Source organism: Solanum dulcamara, chromosome 7 (assembly GCF_947179165.1).
Source record: "Solanum dulcamara chromosome 7, daSolDulc1.2, whole genome shotgun sequence".
NCBI lineage: Eukaryota > Viridiplantae > Streptophyta > Magnoliopsida > Solanales > Solanaceae > Solanum > Solanum dulcamara.
Window position 1 is genome coordinate 18779821 of NC_077243.1, and position 19565 is coordinate 18799385.

The window sequence follows — 19565 nt, forward strand, 5'->3', positions numbered from 1 at the left end:
CCATACCCTTGAATCTTAAAGTTAGATCATGAAGAATCCGACTTCCAAATCTACACCTGTATCGGACACCTGAGTCCGAGCAACTTTTTTGTTACCTGATCATTTGATTTGAAGAACTTGTCATAATGCATTCTGATTTAATCTTTTGTCGAATAAAATGACAATCTGTGTCTAGATTTAATTTATTGTCTAATAGTTTGATAACCTACTTCTATGTGCTTCCTTCTTTCATGGAACACTGGATTTAAGCAATATGTATTGACTTGATTGTTATATAATTTGATAACCTACTTCTATGTGCTTCCTTCTTTCATGTAACACTGGGTTTAAGTAATGTGTATTGACTTGATTGTTATAGACCAATTTGATGGGTGTATCCATGCCTCAGCTCTTGGAGAAGTTGCTTTAGCCATATAAGCTCACATGTCGCTAATGCCATTGCTCGATAAAAGACCTCAAAATGCCACCAATCCATAAGTGTAACTACAATGATTAATGATTTTAAAAAGGATGAGGTAGATCTAAATGGAAGTTATTTGAAAAGATCTACAATCTCATGCAATCCATGTGGAATTACGGAAGAATAGAACTTATTCTGCATAGTCAATACCAAATATTTAAGATTAAGTTTAGTCTACCATAGCTCCAATGTATGACATGACATAGGTTGTATAGGAATATGTAGTTTGTATATCATTGCAGGCAATAGTGGAGAGTTACTAACTTTAGGTACTCCTGGTTTTTCCTAAAAAATAAATTATTGAAATGAAGCAAACTCAAATGGATTGGAATGGATATTGAGGGTTCAAGTGCTGATTCCAACTAGTTTAGGATTAAGGCTTGGTGATGCCTATTTATTTCCTTCATTTTTCCAACAAAAGGAAATTCATGATCTCCTAATTAAAGTATGAGCTAATGAACTATTTGAGCAGATCTCTGTATTTGGCATGAATTTAGGGAGCTTATGGAAGATGCATCTTTATTGTTAATTACGTCTATACCTTTTTTTAATTTTAAAAATGACCAAGAAATCCTTCTGGGGTAAACTCTTAGGACCAACCACAACTGGGCCCACCCCTCTACCCTTCTCTACTTAAATACCAGGCTTAGCTTGTGCGATGCAACTGTTGAACCTTTTTTTTTTAAAAAAAAATTCTTTTAACCCCCTCCTCCTAGGAGCTCCCATTGTTTTTGCTCCCTTGGTGACTCGAACTCACAACCTTTGGGTTGGAAGTGAGGTGTGCTTGCCATCCAAGCAATTGTTGAACCTATAACCTAAGTTACGAGTCCCTCAACCTTTGCACTTGAACTAAGCCCGAGGGGGAAGCAACTTAATTAGGTCTATACTGCTTGACACTCTTCAAAGTTTTTGTTTGTTGATGCTTAAGTTTTTTGTATAGGACATTGTTCGGTTGAACTTTTATTCTCAACCTGATGGCCCACTAACGGGTGATGGTTCCTTCAACTCTTCAGATCTAGTTCCAGGGTATGTTTAGTCCAATTTATGACGGTCATCTTTTTCTTACTGTTATATCACCACATGTATTGTTTTACATCGTGATATTTGTAGAGTGAAAGAAGCATTCTATGTGGGTCCTCCAGTGAAGGACAAGCTCCCAAAGGTTTGTCCTACCAAAATTCTTTTCTGTTGCTTAACTCAGGACTTGTCATCCAGTCTCATTTCTCTGAGCTGTCCTCTATGTGTCCTGGCCATTGTATGATTTATATAATCTACTTGCAGAATTCCCACGAAGGATCTGTATTGTTTGGCCCAATGTCATATGAAGGGGTAAAAAGTCCTCAGAAGAATCCTGCTTCTTATCAAATCTCGTATATTGTGCCACCAATTAAGGTTTTCCCTTGTATCCTTCTGGCTAGATTTATCTTCTGCAATGGACAGATAATCTCTTTCATTTCAGAGTCTGTGCTTGGTCTTTCTTGATTCAATGAATGATATTTTTGTTTCAGCTTGATGAAGACAAAGGAAAAAGTTCGAGTGACACCAAGTCTGTCTCAGAAAGACTAGAAGAAGAGGTATTCATATTTATTATCAAATTCTGATGTTGGCAAGTAATTTAGTGAAGTGTTCATACAGTTGGTCACTCTGCTTAACACTTCTCATTGAGTGAAGTCATTTCTATTTATGTTTTACTGGTTCTTGTTTCATCTATTGCTTTTTTTCCTGGAATTGGAGAAATATCCTCATGCATGCAATATCTGGTTAGATGTTGTATCAATTAGAGTTGTCATATAGCCTTTATTCTCCTTTCTAACAAGATAAATAGTACACCACCATACTGAAGTGGCAAACAACAGAGATTGTTTTGGTATTAACTTATGGAGTTACGGAGTATCAGCTGCTTCTGCTTTACAACTGTTTGTTTACTGGGTAGTTGCCTTAAAAAGGGTATCTTTCACGATCATTTACTTTCTCTAGTATTTGACATGCCTAATAGTAGCTTTCCTTTTGTCAATCAGGTCCGTGATGCTAAAATAAAGGTTCTTGCTAGCTTGAATCAAGGCACAGATGAGGAACGCGCAGAATGGAAAAAGTTATCTCAGTCACTTAAGGTAATTGTTAAATTGTTTCAAGGTGGTGGCAATAATTGCTTTGAAGGCCTAACTTGTGAGCTAATAAACTTGATGTGGGTTATCAATTGACATTGGAAGGTACTAACTCAGAATAGGCTAAGCAAAGCCCATTTCTACCTGCTGAAAACTTGCAACTTTTACACTTGCAATGTTTTGAAGTCTGCAAGACTAAAAACTCAGCATTATTTCAATTTGGAGAAAAAAAGTCTCAAGGCCCTACTCTCCTGGTGTAAGGGAAGAGTGTGCAAAAGGGGTTGATGAGGTTCTGTCAGCTTCATGTTGTTTTTGGCCTTTACCTCTTGTGTCAGATGTCTGATTTAGGTTACTTGTTTTATGTTGTGTGTCAACTTTGTACTGCCTCTTCTTTTTAATGGGAATCTTTTAATTTTATTTCTCCAATAATAGAAAGAGTATTTGCTGTTAAATTGTGACTGTTTGAACTTTTTTGCGTTCTTTCCAGACTTCTGTGGAATTTCCCTTTTATCATTCCTATTCTATCTATTTATATGCTCCCCATGTATGACAATGTTGTTTTACTTTTTTATTTTTTCAATTTACTTTGCAGTCAGAGTACCATAAATACACTCCTTTGCTTGCTAAAATACTGGAAGGCGTGCTTTCTCGGAGCAATATTGAGGATAAATTCCATCATTTCACAGAGGTAAACATAGTTTTGAAGTATACACCTCAATTTGCTCTTTCTGGGATCATGTAACTAGTTAACTTGTGTAAATCTGTTTAGTATGTAAATGGTTGTAATTGAACTTTCAAGAACGTAGCTTTGCTTCTTTTTTATTTCCATGTAGGCTATGTGTTCCAGAAAATATTTACATCAGGGTAGTGTTGGGAACCCATACCTAGATTTTTAGGACGAAATTCCACCTTTTGATTCCCCAAATTGCGAGCCAACATCGCCTCGAACACCCCAAAATCGTACTTGAACTGATTCTAGAATTTAAAAAATCTGCTATTTAAAGCTACGGGGCGTCTTTGCATTGGCGGGACCCTTCCAGTTTACCTTTTTCGTTTGCGGTCACTCTCCTCGCGGTCGCATACCCTTCCTCGTGATCGCAATGCTTTGCCCACCTGAGCTTCGCAATTGCAGATTGTGTCTTGTAGTTGTGTAGGAGGCACCAGACACCAGCAAAAGTCTGCCAATTCCAAATGCCCACTAAGGTGCCGAAACACCCCCGATCTCCTCGGGTCCAAATGCGAGAATGACAACAAGTTCCAAAACATGTTATAGACTTGTACAAGTCTCGAATCGCTCAATGGCATGCTAAAACTCAAAAAGAGGGGTTGGGTTTCCAAAGTTGGCTTTTAATCTTTCTAAATCTCAACCGTGTTAAAGAACCTTCCCGAGTCCAAAAATACGATGCGGAGCTAACCAAAGCATCATAACACAAGAGTACATATTCTCGAAAGTTGGGTTCTGATTGTTACATTGTCATATTTAAAGCCACAAGTTCTAGAGGTACTTTTGGTGTGCGCCGAAGGTCTTATTTTTCTTCAAATTATGTATAGTTAAACACCACCATATATTGAATAGAATAGAGGGAGTAATTTTTTTTACTAAAATATTATCTTTAATAAATGTATCTCCCGAAAATTATTTTTCAGTTTCCTAAACAACCTCTCTACCTTCACAAGGTTGGGGTAAGACTGCATACACACCACCCTCCCCAAACCACAAGTATTACACTGGGTATGTTATTGTTTTTACTCTGTCCGTTTCAATTTGTTTATCTTATTTTGACTTGACATGAAGTGTAGAAACTAAAGAAGAGTTTTGAATCTTATGGTCTTAAATTATAGATATGAAAAACAATTTCAAAAATATAATAATTAAAGATTTGTCAAAAGTATCAAATGCCCTTTAATCTTGTGGGTCTTAAAACATGTCACGTGAAAAGTTGAAATTAAAGAGTTGCTAAAAAAGAAAAGAGACATTTTTTTTGAAACGGACTAAAAAGGAAAGTAGGCAAATTGAAACGGAGGGAGTATTTTTTGGTTACCAGCCAAACACCAAAAAAACATTTTTCAGAAAATATTTATCTGAAAAATGACCTTTTTTCCACAAAATATTTTCCATCACACTTATTAGGAAACATGGTCTTAAATTTACCTTTTGCAATTGGATCTCGGTTTTTCTTAACAACGATAGCCATTCATTTAAGTCTTCAGGTAGCACCATTAGATCTTCAACCAGGTGGAAATTCTTGTATTCTGTATGTACATGTTCTTGCGGCTTGGATGAGTATTTTTGTACACACGTTTTTGTTCTTATTAACAAAACATCCCCTTTTTCTTTGCTCTTCCGGAACGGGTACAGAAAATAGGTGCTTTTTCTATGTTGTTGTATATCTTAGTTACTGGGTTTTTGGGGGGAAAACTTATGTGGTGTGGGATGCTTGTTTATCCTCTGTATTCATTTTGTTCCTTATTTACTTGGGTGCACTGTGTTTTCAAAAGCTTTATGTCGAACTGTCTCCAATTTTAGATCCACTCAACGAATCAAACCACAGAATTGAATGAACCTATATGTCAGTCAAGTGTGTCATCAGACGTCCATCGAAGAGAAGCAAATGAAAGGCTTTGATAAAAATTCTCGTAGAATCATCAATCTCTTACGAACTACTTGTACCATTGAAGAATTCCATTGAGACACTGTCACGACCCACTTTTCATCAGGTCATGATGGCACCTACTATAACCCATCAGTAGGTAAGCCAACTTTTCAACCCGGAACTTCAAGTAATGGGTTTGAGGGAAGAAACCAATAAGAGTAGCGAATTATAAATGTAAACAGAATGAATAAGCGGAAGTAAACCAAATCATAATTTAAACAACTAAAGATCCCTCCCAGAACCTGAAAGTCACAAGTACAGAGCTGTTATAAAATAAAAGACGAGTACAAGTCCCGAAAGTGGACCGGACATATATATACAACAACTGGCTAGTCTCAAAAGGCAAAAGACGGGCCATCCATTCTGAAGGAGACATAAGTGATCCAAAAATGCCAAGTTATCACCCTAGTCTCCGAATCTGACTGCAACAAGCTCGATCTATTCGTGACAGTAGCTGGTGCTCGGTCCTGCATCACGAAAGTAGATGCAGAGTGTAGTATGAGTACCAAGACAACAGGTACCCAGTAGGCATCATAGGCCGACTGAGCAGAAAAGGTGAAAACAATATGAAAAAGAGGAATAAGCCTAAATAGGAATCAACATAAGCATCTAAAGTGAAAAGAGTACTATCTACGAGAGCTACAGCTAACTATACCCAACTGGGCCCCCATAAGCCCAGCCGGGACACTCGTACGCAAGTTAAATAAAAACCCGAACGAACCCCCATAAGTTCGCCGAGTACACAGAATAGCTACAACTACCAAGGCTAGGAACCAAGAATATGCGATATCAGGAACCGAAGTACTGTATCATTTCCAAAACCCAGAATCTCCAAGAGTCAATCGATCTAGGGGTGACTTAGGGGTCGAGGCCGGGACTGGGACCCAGATGCTCGCCCGAATATTCAAAGTGGCCAAGGCCGGGACTGGGTACCCGGATGCTTGCCATAATACATAAGTGCGGGACTGGATACCCGGATGCTCGCTGTAATACATCGGTACGGTCGAGGCCGGGACTGTGTACCCGGATGCTCGCCGTAATACATCGGTATGATCGAGGCCAGGACTGGATACCCGGATGCTCGTCATACTAGCAAGTCGGCGGAGGCCAGGACTGAGTACCCGGATGCTCCCCGATAATTCAGAACGGAGGCCGGGACTGGGTACCCGGATGCTCATAGATAATTTATCCCATGGTTTCGAATATATCCTTTCCAACTAATCAACAACAGTACCGAGAATTTTCTCCCCAATGTGTCAACTGATATGCCGCCAAAACTTGAACCGGAGCCGAACCCAAACGATCACGAATTCTAGTATTGCCAAAGCATCTCAAAAGTTATGACTATACCGAGTTATGGGTGGGAGTGTTATTAAGAGCAAGGGTATCGCCTAGCTAAGGCCAACTACTAGGCACTAGCCCGCTACACCATTCTACAGGGATCTAAGTTCACCGGAGCGACGCCGGGCATATAAAGCAAGTTTACATCCTATACTAAGGCCAACATACTCCACAGTATCAACAACATGCTCATTCAACTCTCCTTATAATACTAACAAATAACGATAAGATACACATGCTTCTAAATACCTGAAAAACCTGATAACAAGCCTAAAACATGATTTCTAACACCTATACTAAGGCCAACATACTCCACAATATCAACAACATGCTCATTCAACTCTCCTTATAATACTAACATAACGATAAGATACACATGCTTCTAAATATCTGAAAAACCTGATAACAAGCCTAAAGCATGATTTCTAACACCTATACTAAGGCCAACATACTCCACAGTATCAACAACATGCTCATTCAACTCTCCTTATAATACTAACAAATAACGACAAGATACATCTGCTTCTAAATACCCGAAAAACCCGATAACAAGCCTAAAACATGATTTCTAACACCTGAGATATACAATTAAACTACCCAACCAAAATCCCAACTATTTCAACATGCTTTCACATATTCCAACTCAATCTAAAGAAAGGTAAACCGTAGCCTACCTGTAGGCTAAACACGCGAGCTTCAAATCACTGTGCTGGAGTTTTTCCCTTTCGAACGACCTCGGAACGCTGCCAAACTGTCAAAAATAGAACCACAACGTCGATACGGTCGTTTAGACACTAATTTCATAATTTTTGGAAATGGACCAATTTTTGGGTCGAAAACGGGAATTGTGGGACCCACATACGAAATTCTGGATTTGACCCCCAAAACAGGTTCTAAACGTCACCCCAAGCACACAAATCAGATTTATAACATAATTCGGGGTGGGAAATTACGTAAGACGATCAAAAATCAATTCCCACATTTTAAAACTAAGAAAACGATATAAGGCAGCCTCTTTACACGTCGATTTCTCAAAAACGAAAATCTTTCAATCAAAACAAATTATACCATGACGTTCCTTGCGAAAAACCCCACAATCTAGCCTCAAGAATCACTCAAAACGAAGTTATATTGACCAAGATACACTCTTTCAAAATTCAATAAACTTTCATTCCGAAAATCACTAAATCTGCAGCTAAAAATCAATTTATTACCTCGAACGACGTGCCAAAAACAGATTCTGAAACTTCCACGATGTTCTCCTTAAATTTCCACGCAAGATAGCCTCTGGAATCACCCAAATCGGATTTATATTGGTCAAGAAATAACTTGTCAAAGTTCTTCAAAAATCCATTTCGGAAATGGACACTGCTGCAAATAATATCACAATTTTTACCTGAATTGAATGCTCCAAATCAGTTTCCAAGCTCCCCAATGCGTTCTCCACGAAAAATCTCACAAGTTTGACTTTTGAATCACCCAATTTGGAGCTATATAACTCAAGATAAAGGGTTTTAAAGTTGGAGAAAAAACCCAAAACGGGCTGTTGCTGCAGCACTGCTGAAACAGATTTTGGACCTTTTCAAAATCTCCGACGGGGTACTCGGAATTCGTTCGGAATCCGATAAAAATAAACCAGATATGCTACCCCACTAAATTTGACGTTCCGGACTCAATGGCGCATTCAGAATTACCATACGGAATTATTTTAATAAAAAATGGGTCCCACACCCAAGAGTCATTTTAAGTCATATTTCACAACGGGCCTCGATATTAGTCCGGAAGCCTCAAAAAGCGAACGAAGGGTCGTTCTAGACCAAAATCAACATTCCGGAACTAACCGCGCTGTCAGAATTTTTATTCGAGCGCATTTTCCAAGAATGATGACCAAAGTCAACTATAGGCTAAGTTTCAAAGTCAAAAGCGCCAAATAGCCCCAAACTCGTATCGATTGACTCGATAGTCATTCCAACAGTGCTACTAGCCTAATTTGGTCATTCCGGAGCTGATGGAACCATCAGAATTTGAATTCGAGATTTCGTTAGCCCAAAACTCAAAAAGTCGCAACTAAACTAATTTAGGCCTTTAAAATACCAAAATGGACTCGGGACCTCTAAAAATTCAACCAACACTTCTTCTAGATCAAAAACCATCTCCTGAATCCAACGGAGTTGTCGGAATTCCATTCCGAGCATCGAAACTCCAAAAGTTGACCAAAGTCACCTTGGCTTAAAGTTCCTCAAATTCTCAACTCAAGGCCTCAAATCTTCGTTACAGCTCCAAAACAGATTCCGTAAAGTCTCCTAACCCAATTTCGACATTTCAGAGCTGCTGGAATCGACGGAATTCAGTTCCGAGATCTGTAGCTCTGATTGACCCCAAATATCACTTTTTAACACTTAAAACTTATGAAACTCAAAATTTCCAAGGACTTAACTTTTCATAGGATTTTCTAAAAATCAACACCCGATAACAATCATAAACGACTCGGGGCATCTAAAGGGAGGGGTAAAATGGTCATTTTACAAAATTCCAAAAATGACCTTAAGGGTCATTACAGACACTGAGTTTCAAAGTTAGGAAGAACAATTTAACATGGAACTATGTTAAGGAAAATGACTTGTTAGCTGTGTTATATGGCTATGATTTGAATGTGCTTAAAAAGACCTTGTAACCTCTCATCGCCCAAAAAGAAGGAAGTGATAGAGCTTAGTCTGAAGATGCTTTCTGTTTGACAATTTAATTGTGAACAGCTGTTCTGATCTGGTTATACAGTTGCCCTACCACTGGAGTTGGATAAAAATAGAGTAACTGCTGATACTTGCACAAGGTGTTAAAACCTGTGCTACCACGTTGGTCGTATGTGATTTCCATCTTCTCCTTCTATCTGAGCAGGTAGGAATGGGCAAGTAGAAAAGAAACTTTTAACATTCACTAATTTGTTTGCAGGGATGCAAGTGATATGATTGGAGAAGGTGCTAGAAAAATTAAAAAGAGTATTAAGAAAAAAATGTTTTGTTTAGAATTTTTTTGTGAAGATGTGCTTCATTTGGGGGTCTAGTCGTGACACGGCTAATGAGACACCCGAAGGTACCTCACCCAAGCCTCTTAGCATTCATTAAGCATTTCATCGGTAATGATAAATAAAATCAAGCGGAAACATAAGAGATTTAGGGACTATGGGGCTTCACATTTAATAAGAGTCAAAGACAACATAACATCCTTTACTATGTCCAACCATACCTTCTACATTAAAGACTTGGCGGGGGCCAAGACATGTCTCTAGCTCATCCTCAAGATTAGGTCATAATACCAAAACATAACTTAAGTGTCTAAATATAACATAAGCTAGATAGGATAGGAGTGTTGTTCCCGGAACATGGGAACTCACCAAAGAGGTAGCCTTCAACGATCAACTTAGCCATGGGGAGGAGAGTATGGAGCGACGCCTGTCCCTACATGGTGATATCATGTAGGTAAAAGTATGCGTTAGTACTTTGAATGTACTAAGTATGTGAGTATGCTATGGAAGTAAAGAACATAAGCGAGAGATATGTATAAGCAATATGCATAAGTGAATGCATGCATGAGAAATCATCATATGAAACCTTAAAACATTCATTTTGTGTGGAAGTGACCATAACCGACATTTAAGATCATGCGAGCTATTACATGAAATCCAACATATCCCCCTACATTGGCTCGGGGAGACTACTTGCCAGGTAGAATTCCGATCAACTTTAAGCATTCTTTAACTTTAACTTTAACATTTGATGGCTACAAAGACCTAGCCGACAAGGGCTCCTATGGTGGTAGTTAATGCAACATGAGACTTTACTTAAGAACCTCTTCGATTGAGTCCCCATCTACATGCTACATTCGGTGCTAGGTCAAATCCCACAGAATAATGTTTAAACATCAATATAGCATAAGCATTATATAAATTTAACATTAAAACATCAATCGGTGGAATAGCTCATTAAAATATTTCATTTGATTCAATGTGAGAATTGTCCTTTCACATTGAACCATTAATTTGGCTAAGAAGCCCTTTCATCAATCAATCATTTCATAAAGACTCCCTTTCATAAGCATTTACTTTATAACATTCATTTGGAGTCAAACTTCATTTCAACTTTGCTTTATCATAAGAAACTAGGTGGGTTCATTTCATAAAAGTCTTTTAATGTCTTTAAAGATTTCTTGCATGCATGAGAGTAATGGAAATGCATAAAATACACATTCTTAAAGCAACCCACCATATATGTCTCAAAACTCTTTTCAAGCCCTCATATAGGCACTTTAATAACATCATAATTTCATGAAATCAAGAGTCAGTATACATCAATATATGTAAGGAAACTTCAAATATATCATGATCCATGCATTTAAAGTTATCATGTAAAAGCCCATAAGATTTCATCATTTAAAATTGAAAAGCTAGTTTGAGAAAACATTTGGGCTCCATGGGTGGAAGGACCCATGGATGAAAATCCACATACCTTGAGGGAAACAAAATCCCTAAGAATACTTGAGGAAGAAAGGAGACTTGAATGCCTTGAATTTGGAAACCTAGCCTTGCCTTGAGGTTCTTGAGAGAGTTTGGGAAGAGAGAATTTGAGACTCTTGAGTCTAAGTGTGAAGAATGAGGTCTTGGAAGGGTTTAGGGTCTTTAGATAAGAGAATTCAGTTCTAAAAACGACACCATTTTGATTTAAAACATAGGAAAAAGACTAGAATGCCCCTTTAAAAAGACTTCACGAGGACCCTTCACGGTTCGTGATACTCACCACTGTCCGTGGTGGGGTCCCGTGATAAGGGACTTAGAGAAATTTAGAAAAAGGACTTGCAGGGTAGTCTCTAAAGTTTCTTCAAGGACACCTTGACGGTCCGTGAAACGCATCACGGCCCGTGAAGGGTGGCCGTGGTGTAGGTCCTGCAGGAGGCCTGCAGAAGTGGTCACCACAGACCACTCCACATTCCGTGAAAGTCTCCACCTACCTTGAGAAAATTCCTGAGGGCTTTGGTGTGTGTGGGGGGGGGGGGGGGGGGGAGGGCTCACCATGGAGGGCTTCACGGCCCGTGGTGCTTACCACGGTCCGTGAAGGCTTTCATGGTCAGCTTCTTGTGCCAGTTTTCTGCAACTTTCTGAGATTTCGTGTTTGGTTTCTTGGTTTAGGACCTTTCACATTTCCGGGGTCTTACAAATGGTCAATTTCTTTTTGATGACACAGATTAAGTAGGTCGAACAAATTGGTGGCAAACCTATTTTCTCAGATGGGCAACAAATACTTGAATTATTTTCAGTCTTTCCATATAATCTGAGTGATCATGGATTTAATGATTCCGAGGCATGTGCTTTCTCCAGATTATCAGCGCAGCAGATGAGGTTGTTGCTAGCATAGATAGGGATGAATTGACAAAATATTGTGCCCTCAGAAGTGATCCAGAAGACGAGGCTACAGAAGTGAGTGTTCATCTTTGGTATTTTTACTGCTATTACATTTTCAATTGAAGAAAAGTAGTTGTTCACCTTTTGGTATTTTTACTGCTATTACATTTTCAATTGAAGCAAAGTAGTTGTAGCAGTTAATGTTGTCGGTACTTTCTCTCCTTTTCCCCTTCTGCTAACTGTAAAACCTGGACTGTTGGATTTGTCCTTATATCTCAGCCGAACAGCTTTTTCTGCCAAGAAACTAGTCATAACAACAGTCTACCCCATTTGACAGAAAATGAAGAAGAAGATGGAGACAACCCGTGACCAGTTAACTGAAGCACTCTACCAGAAGGGATTGGCTTTGGCAGAGCTTGAAGCATTGAAGGTAATGACTCTTTAATGGATCCATGGACCTTCTATCCTTGCTCTTGAATGCTGACAGCTGAGATGATTAAGGCAAATAGGAATAAAGATTGGCCTTTGAATGAAAAGATCTTTGTTTAAAAAGCTTAATCTTTGTGAGTTCTGGAACTTAAAATATAAATAGGCTATTAGATACTTGTCCAACAAAAGAAGAATAAGCTGGACGGAAGTGGTTTGTTTATTCATTCAGGCATTTCATATCTAGCATATCTGCTAGAGTGGATTACCTTGGACCTGTTTGATTTTAAACGTCAGTTTGTCTTTGTGCACGTTGCATTACACAGTTGGTGAGCTTCTAAGTTCTAACAGATTAAAATTATTGTATCCTTGAGGTGGGACAAAATTCTTATTGACATATATGATTAATCAGACAATTGTGCTTATGTAGATACCCTGAGTTTAACCTTTGGCTGATGGAAATTTCTATAAGTGATCCCTAACCCTGGGTATCCTAAAAATTAGGAAATAGTCAAGTTTATTCTATCAAATATAATTAATGAAGGAATAAGCAATGGTGGGATGAAAAGTTGAAAACAATAGCTTCAGAAAAACAAAACAGAATAACCAATTAACTGTCAAACTGAATTTCTTATTCCTATTTTTCCTGGGTCCGAGTATGATTAGATAGTTCCTGAACATGTAAGAGTATGTTACTATATTTAAGTTAGTCTGATAGGGAGATCACTTGAGCGTTAAGTCTGATAGGGATGATGATCACCTGATGCAGTAGATTATGAGTTGGTCTTCATCTTCTGTTGTACATTCTGCATTCAGTTATAATTGATTATGCACAAAAACTGTTGCATGAAGTGCATGGGGATTCTTCTTTATTTTATTTACTGTGTTTATTTTGTTTTTTTGTTTCTTGAGTGCCTAATGGGGTGATAATGTTTTGGTGGTAGGATGACAGCACTGCAGATAAGGTAGATATGTTTGAAGAGAACTTCAAAGAGCTAAAGAAATGGGTGGATCTGAAGTCCTCTAAATATGGCATCCTTTGGGTTCTCCGTGAGAGGCATCATGGAAGACTTGGAACCGCACTCAAGGTACTACTACTTTTTGAGCATTTTTTCTATGTTGCAAATTTTAGTTAGTGCATCAGTACACAACTACACTATGTATTCATTATTTTCTCGGTTAGATCTTAGATGGCTCTTCTCTCTCATTCTTTCCCGCTTTCACAGTAATTTCATAGCTTGAACTTGGAATGCATGCATTTTAATAACACTGGTTAGCTCATGTAATTACAAAATCTTATTTGTTTAAAAAATTGATTAATTGCTGACTTCTTACATCAGGTTCTAAATAATATGATACAAGATGATGGTAACCCCCCCAAGAAGAAGTTTTATGAACTAAAGCTCTCTTTGCTCGATCAGATAGGATGGAACCACTTGGTGGTATATGAGAAACAGTGGATGCAAGTACGATTTCCATCGTCGCTACCTCTTTTTTAGTTTTTGTTCAGTGAACATACAATATTTAGTAGAATACGAGAGAAAGAGAGGATGTGACCGGAGTTCTGCATAAAAAAAGATGACCGTTTATGGCACTGTGCAATGTTGAATAAAATTCTTTCTTTCCAATCTTCATCTAGTTTGTTTTCTTCAGTCCTACTAAGAAGCAGGATTGCATGTCTAAAACTATGTAAATTAAAAATCTAAATCTTGTATAAAGATGATCAGACCGCTCTGGCTTCATGTGAAATAACTGTTGTTGTGTATCTGGGTGTTTATGGTGACTCTGCATTCAGAATAAAGCTATATAAGCAGATTTCTGGTTTGAGATTACACTTGTCATTTATGTTCTAAAACTTGGCTGTATTCGCTGAGATCCATTCATTTTTTTGGATTCATAGAACTACTTATCCTACTCTGTATTTAGAACTCAAGTCACGAAGACGGTTTGGGAATGGAAACCGCGTTTTATTTACAAGGGTTACTCCTTGAGAAATTTGTTATATTTCTTTCGAGTGTGTGTGTGTTTATAATAGTATTTTCCCCTAAAAATTAGCAGTACAGAGTGCGATCACCTTTTACTCTCAAGTGCGAACTATACTTGATATTTGGATGTATTCCTTTCGAGTGAATATTTCACTTTTGCCCAAATAGACCTTTTATCCTCAATTTCCTTCCGTAGTGTTCAATATAAGCTTAACCGCTCGACTTTAGTAGTAAAATTGTAACAAAAGAAAGGAAAACGTCCGACCTATGGAATCCATATTGTTTGGTGATGACGATTGTGTCTGGTTTGCTTTTGCCCACTTTGATTATTTCATTGGGTACTTCAACCTCTCACCAATACAACTATTAGTTAATTCTGGCTACTAAGGATTATATGAATGGAAAAAAGTAATCTAGCTAGTATCTTTTCGTTATGTTGTAATTTGAATTTGAAATCTCATGGTTTTCTTTCCAGTTTGTTGATCGCTTGATCGCACCGTATCTTTGTTTATGCGATTTAATATTCATTTGTTATGACTAGAGGATATAATAGGACTACTCGCACTCTCACAGTATCTCTTGTCATGAGTAGGGTATTAAACTGATATGTATTTCACTTTGATGATATGATCAGTACATAAATTTGACTTCTGGAAATGAGGTATAATTCTGTAAGCCATTGCTCCTCATTCTCCCATGTAAAGTTAAAAAACAAGAGGAAAAGTAGAGTACAAAAACAAAATTCACATAGATTAATGTGCTTCTCAGCCTACTTAGGTAGTAGTTTTCCTTATATCGTTGATTATTCTAAGATGCTAAATTAAAGTGGTTGGAGTATAAGAGGTAATCCTAGTGTGGGCCTAAGAGAAAGCATGATAGAGGGACAGTGTTTATAGGTGGGTGAGATGGAAAAGGAGAACCTTGTCAAGATTGAAGACAAGACAATCTTGTACTCCATCATAGTCAAATTCCTACCAATGCACATCCTTCCTCCAAAGCCAAAAGGCATGAATCCCATCTTGTGTTTGCATCCACCATGGATGTCATCCTTAAACCTTTCTGGTTTGAACTCATTCACATCTTCACCCCAAAGCTTCTTGTCATGGTGCATGGACACCACATCAATCCACATATTTGTTCCATTAGGAATGACTAAGTCGTCCACTTTAATGTCTTCTCTAGCTTGCCTTTGTACATTTGGTGCTGGTGAGTATAGTCTTAGCACTTCATTCATTACCCATTCCATCTGCATTATACATATACATTTCAAAATTATTAATACCAATACAAATTATAAGTTCAAACAAATAAAACTTGAATCTTTGTTTTTTTATTTGGGTCCAAAGGAAATCCAAGATAGACTAAGAAAAAACTAGTAGTAGTCTCTCTGTCACAATTCATGTGACATTATTTTACAAGACGTAAATAAGTCATAAAAATTTGTGTAGCTATAAATCATCTTAAGAGTAAAATAAAAATATTAAAGTTAAATTATATTATAAATATAAAAGTTCTATTTTTGGACATGTTTATATTTTGGGATGGTGAGTAATGGAACAGCTTTAGTGTTGACGATTGGCCGGTGAGTAATCAATTGTTGACCAGCTGGACCGGTCCATCATCGCCACATTTTGCTGCATATAGGGTGTTGACACATGTAAAGAAAATAAGACCAAGTCGCATAGTGTTTACATTCCGCCAAATATATTGTTATCCAAATACTTGGAATATTTGGTATCTGAAAAGCCACACGCTTCTGTCTGTGTCGTTAATTGTTGTTTTCACTGTTATTTATGCTTTTGAACCTTAAACATGCATGTTCCCCCCCAAACAAATATGTGGGCCGTCACTTACAAAATTATTCTTTTTTATTTTATATTAATTGTTCATTTTTCTCTTCATATATGTTTAAGAAAAACAAGGATTGTTTTACTAATCTATCTTTTAAAAAACTAATTGAAAGGATAAATGAAATATATATAAGTAATTCTATCTTGATTTTGTAAATTGACAAATAATTTGAAATATTTTTTTTAGTAAGGTGGATAACTAAAATGGGACAAAAGAAATATATGTCACACATAATTGATATTAAATATGAGAGATACCTTTTATCTCACAAAATATGAACTCAAAATTTATATTTACGTCACATAATTAATGTCGCACATAATAATAATAAAAAGATTTCCCTTTCTCAATAGATCTAACAAACACATGAAAGAAAAGGGTGTTCAAAATTAGCATACCTTCCTTAGACCAGCAAGCTTAGTTACATCTATTTCACTATCACCCATCACTTGTTTGATTTCCTCTCTGAGTTGAGTTTGCCACTCTGGATGCTGTGCCAGCAGCAACAATGTCCACGTAAGTGCTAGCGCGGTGGTCTCATGTCCTCCGAAGAAAAACGTTTTACACTCGTCCACCATTTCCCTTGTATTCAACATCCTCCCATTCCCCGCTAGCAAAAGGCTTAGAAGATCGTGCTTTGTACGATCAACAACAGTTTTGTTCATCTTTTTTCGCTCCTCAATTATTGAAATGAGGAGCGAATCGATCTCCTTACCTAGATTATTGGCTTTTAAGGTCTCTTTTGGACACATGATTTGGTTCCCGTACGGTACCCCGACATAACGTGTAGACTTGAAGAGTGTAACTTGCATGTTTCTTAATTTTTCGAATACTTTTTCGCCTTCTTCGTAGCTAATGCCGAAACTTGTCTTTGCGATTATTTCTCCTGCGGTACTTATGATTTCGGACTCTACATCGATTTCCGTGTTCCCGGAATCGATGAGTGTAGCCCAACGGTCTAGCATGTGTGTGGCGGAATCCGCCATTAACTTTGCCATGCCCTGGAAATTAAATTAAAATTAATACAATCGGAATATAATTGATAGAAATGGGGAATTAATTAAGTGTACGTGAAAATTGGAGTCTCATGATGCATGACTTTAATTTTTATATAATGATAGTACATGTAATTTTTTTTAAAAATATTATCAGGTCATCTTTTAGATAATAGAGAAACGTTATCTTATGATGTATGATTAACATAAGATTTGCCAATTTGAGTTTTAAGGTCATGTTGCTTTTTGTGGAGCCAGATATGAAAACTGATTTATGTCTTTCATCATGTGGAGTTTCCTAATCAATATATAATACAAAGTTATGCTCCAATGAGAAAATAAAAAAGTGCACCCATAGTAATTAAGAATTTTACCTTCAAGTTGGCTTTGGTAAAAGCAGGAGTAATAATATGCCTATGTCTCACCCATTCATCTCCTTCTACCATAACAAGTCCTTCCCCAAACATGGCCTTTCTATCCCTCTTAAACACTGTTGGTTTCCCCCAACTTTTACCCATTACTCCAGCAGACATCTTCTTGATAAATTCTGGGTCAGCAATGTAGACAAATGGTTCTGTTCCTAGCCAGTATATAAATACTTTTCCTGCAATAATTAATAAAGAAACACTATTTCATTTACACTGCATGTAAGCATGTAGCTATAGAAAGTTTCATCTGAAAGAACCAACTAGGGACGGATGTACAGTTAATGGTATAAGTGGGTTTAGCAGAAACTCAGTAGCTTTAGCTCAAACATTATTATATATGTGTAATTAGATGTCCAAACTCAATAATTTTAGTAAAGATATTGTATATGTTAAGGGGCATATCGGTACACTAAGCTCTGCTATGCGCGGGATTTGAGGAAGGGTCTATTGTACACAACCTAAATCTGCATTTTCGCACAAGATTGTTTCCACAGCTCAAATCATGACCTTTTGGTCACATGATTACAACTTTATCAGTTACGCCAAAACTCTCCCTTCACTATATATATGTTGCTAATGCTATCTATTAAATATATATAAATATTAAATTTCGAACTCAGTAACTCAAATGACCAATAGTTTCCATGTTTTGTGATGGGGGAAAACAAGGAAGAAAACATGCATTGTACTATATATTGTACTCCATGTCAAGAAGTTAGAAAACATACGTACCATGCAATTTCTGCCACGTAGCAAAGTAAGGAAATGCCAATGAATGAATATCATGGCTAATATCATTAACAAGAGAAGAAGAGGAAGAATTAGAAGAAGTTTTCTTCATCATCATTAGCTCTTTCTTCATATCATTAATATTTCCAAGTGGAAAATTAGGTGTTGGTCCCTCAAAACCATTTGCCTTAAGTTTCCTATACATAAGTTTAGGCATAATCCACCAAGAATATAAAACTTTACATAACACAAACAAAATAGTCACCATGCCTAACATGCTAGCATATTGGATGAATTCCATGTTGTTGTTTTTTTCCTCTCAATACAACTTGCTAGATGAATTGTCAAGTTTGATTAGTAAATGGAAAACAAAACGATTGATGAATGATGAGAGAGCATTGCATGTATGGGTATTTATAGAAGGTCAAGTTTGACGAGCCCTCAAGGAATTAGAGTCAAAAGTTGACAATTGACCAATATATATGAGATAAATACCAATAAATTAAACAACCAATTTAGACATATTTAATTTGAACATGCACATATATTTCTTTCTTTATGGTTTTACGTATGTGTTATATATAAAAATTTTATTTATTTATTTAATGCATGCATGTTTGTGTTTCAAATTACTCTAAATATTATTTGATTTGTCAACGTAGAAGTTGGTCGTCAGATAAATACAATATTTCGGCTGTACACATATCCTTTGGATGCACATGAATTGCCGGCCAAGATTTACTCCCACAATGCTTTCTTTATGGTCAGATCTTCCTTTACCTACAAATTGAAATTTTTACCGGACTATATTATATAATTTTGTTATTGTCTCGACTCTCGACTATGTATTATTTGTACCATTGATTATTTAATTTGTGCAATGGTATAACAACTTCTTCTTTTTTTTATGTTTTTTTTAATCTCCATTACTCTCTCAATTTATGTGGAACGATTGAATTTTTTATAATATAAATTTTTAAACTTTGACTGTGAATTATAAAAAAATTTTTCAAACAAAGTTTATACATTTGAAAACAATGTAAAAAGTACTATAAATCACCATTATTAACAACTTCAAAAATATTTAAAAGACATAAAAAGAAAATTCAATCCAAGAAAAAACTTGATTTACTCTCAAAATTCTAATTGTTTCATAGAATTGAGAAGTACGTATTTTAGAAGAGTTTATTTTTTCTTTT

At 36.8% G+C, this 19565-nt stretch overlaps 2 protein-coding genes and 1 long non-coding RNA gene across 3 annotated transcripts in view; 1 reads left to right on the forward strand and 2 right to left on the reverse strand.

The window, feature by feature from the left end:
* The window catches only part of LOC129894320 (tripeptidyl-peptidase 2), a 49937-nt gene extending 35727 nt beyond the window's left edge, over nt 1-14210 (forward strand). Inside the window, exons 25-34 of the mRNA XM_055969955.1 lie at nt 1401-1486; nt 1571-1622; nt 1742-1852; nt 1969-2034; nt 2479-2571; nt 3158-3253; nt 11929-12027; nt 12290-12382; nt 13323-13466; nt 13719-14210. Of these exons, the coding sequence (XP_055825930.1) occupies nt 1401-1486; nt 1571-1622; nt 1742-1852; nt 1969-2034; nt 2479-2571; nt 3158-3253; nt 11929-12027; nt 12290-12382; nt 13323-13466; nt 13719-13877 (999 nt within the window). The 3' untranslated portion in view covers nt 13878-14210. The remainder of the gene's footprint in view (nt 1-1400; nt 1487-1570; nt 1623-1741; nt 1853-1968; nt 2035-2478; nt 2572-3157; nt 3254-11928; nt 12028-12289; nt 12383-13322; nt 13467-13718) is intronic.
* LOC129894321 (uncharacterized) lies at nt 5511-8034 on the reverse strand. The gene is made up of 3 exons (XR_008767668.1): nt 7957-8034; nt 7775-7847; nt 5511-5686 (listed from the first exon to the last, which is right to left on the reverse strand). It is a non-coding gene; the product is annotated as an uncharacterized LOC129894321 (long non-coding RNA).
* Nucleotides 14211-14960: 750 nt separating the features above from the next.
* Nucleotides 14961-18704, reverse strand: LOC129895986 (cytokinin hydroxylase). Its single transcript, XM_055971791.1, has 4 exons — nt 18370-18704; nt 17584-17813; nt 16613-17215; nt 14961-15609 (listed from the first exon to the last, which is right to left on the reverse strand). The coding sequence occupies exons 1-4, from the start codon at nt 18665-18667 to the stop codon at nt 15184-15186; spliced, it is 1557 nt and encodes a 518-aa protein (XP_055827766.1). The 5' UTR covers nt 18668-18704; the 3' UTR covers nt 14961-15183.
* Between the last annotated feature and the right edge of the window lie 861 nt (nt 18705-19565).

Coding starts and splice junctions, on each gene's coding strand:
- LOC129895986 (XM_055971791.1), bottom strand. CDS start 18,667: ATGGAATTCATCCAATATGCTAGCATGTTAGGCATGGTGACTATTTTG. Junction 17,814..18,369: donor TACGTGGCAGAAATTGCATG/GTACGTATGTTT, acceptor TAATTATTGCAG/GAAAAGTATTTATATACTGG. Junction 15,610..16,612: donor AGCTTGCTGGTCTAAGGAAG/GTATGCTAATTT, acceptor TGTATAATGCAG/ATGGAATGGGTAATGAATGA.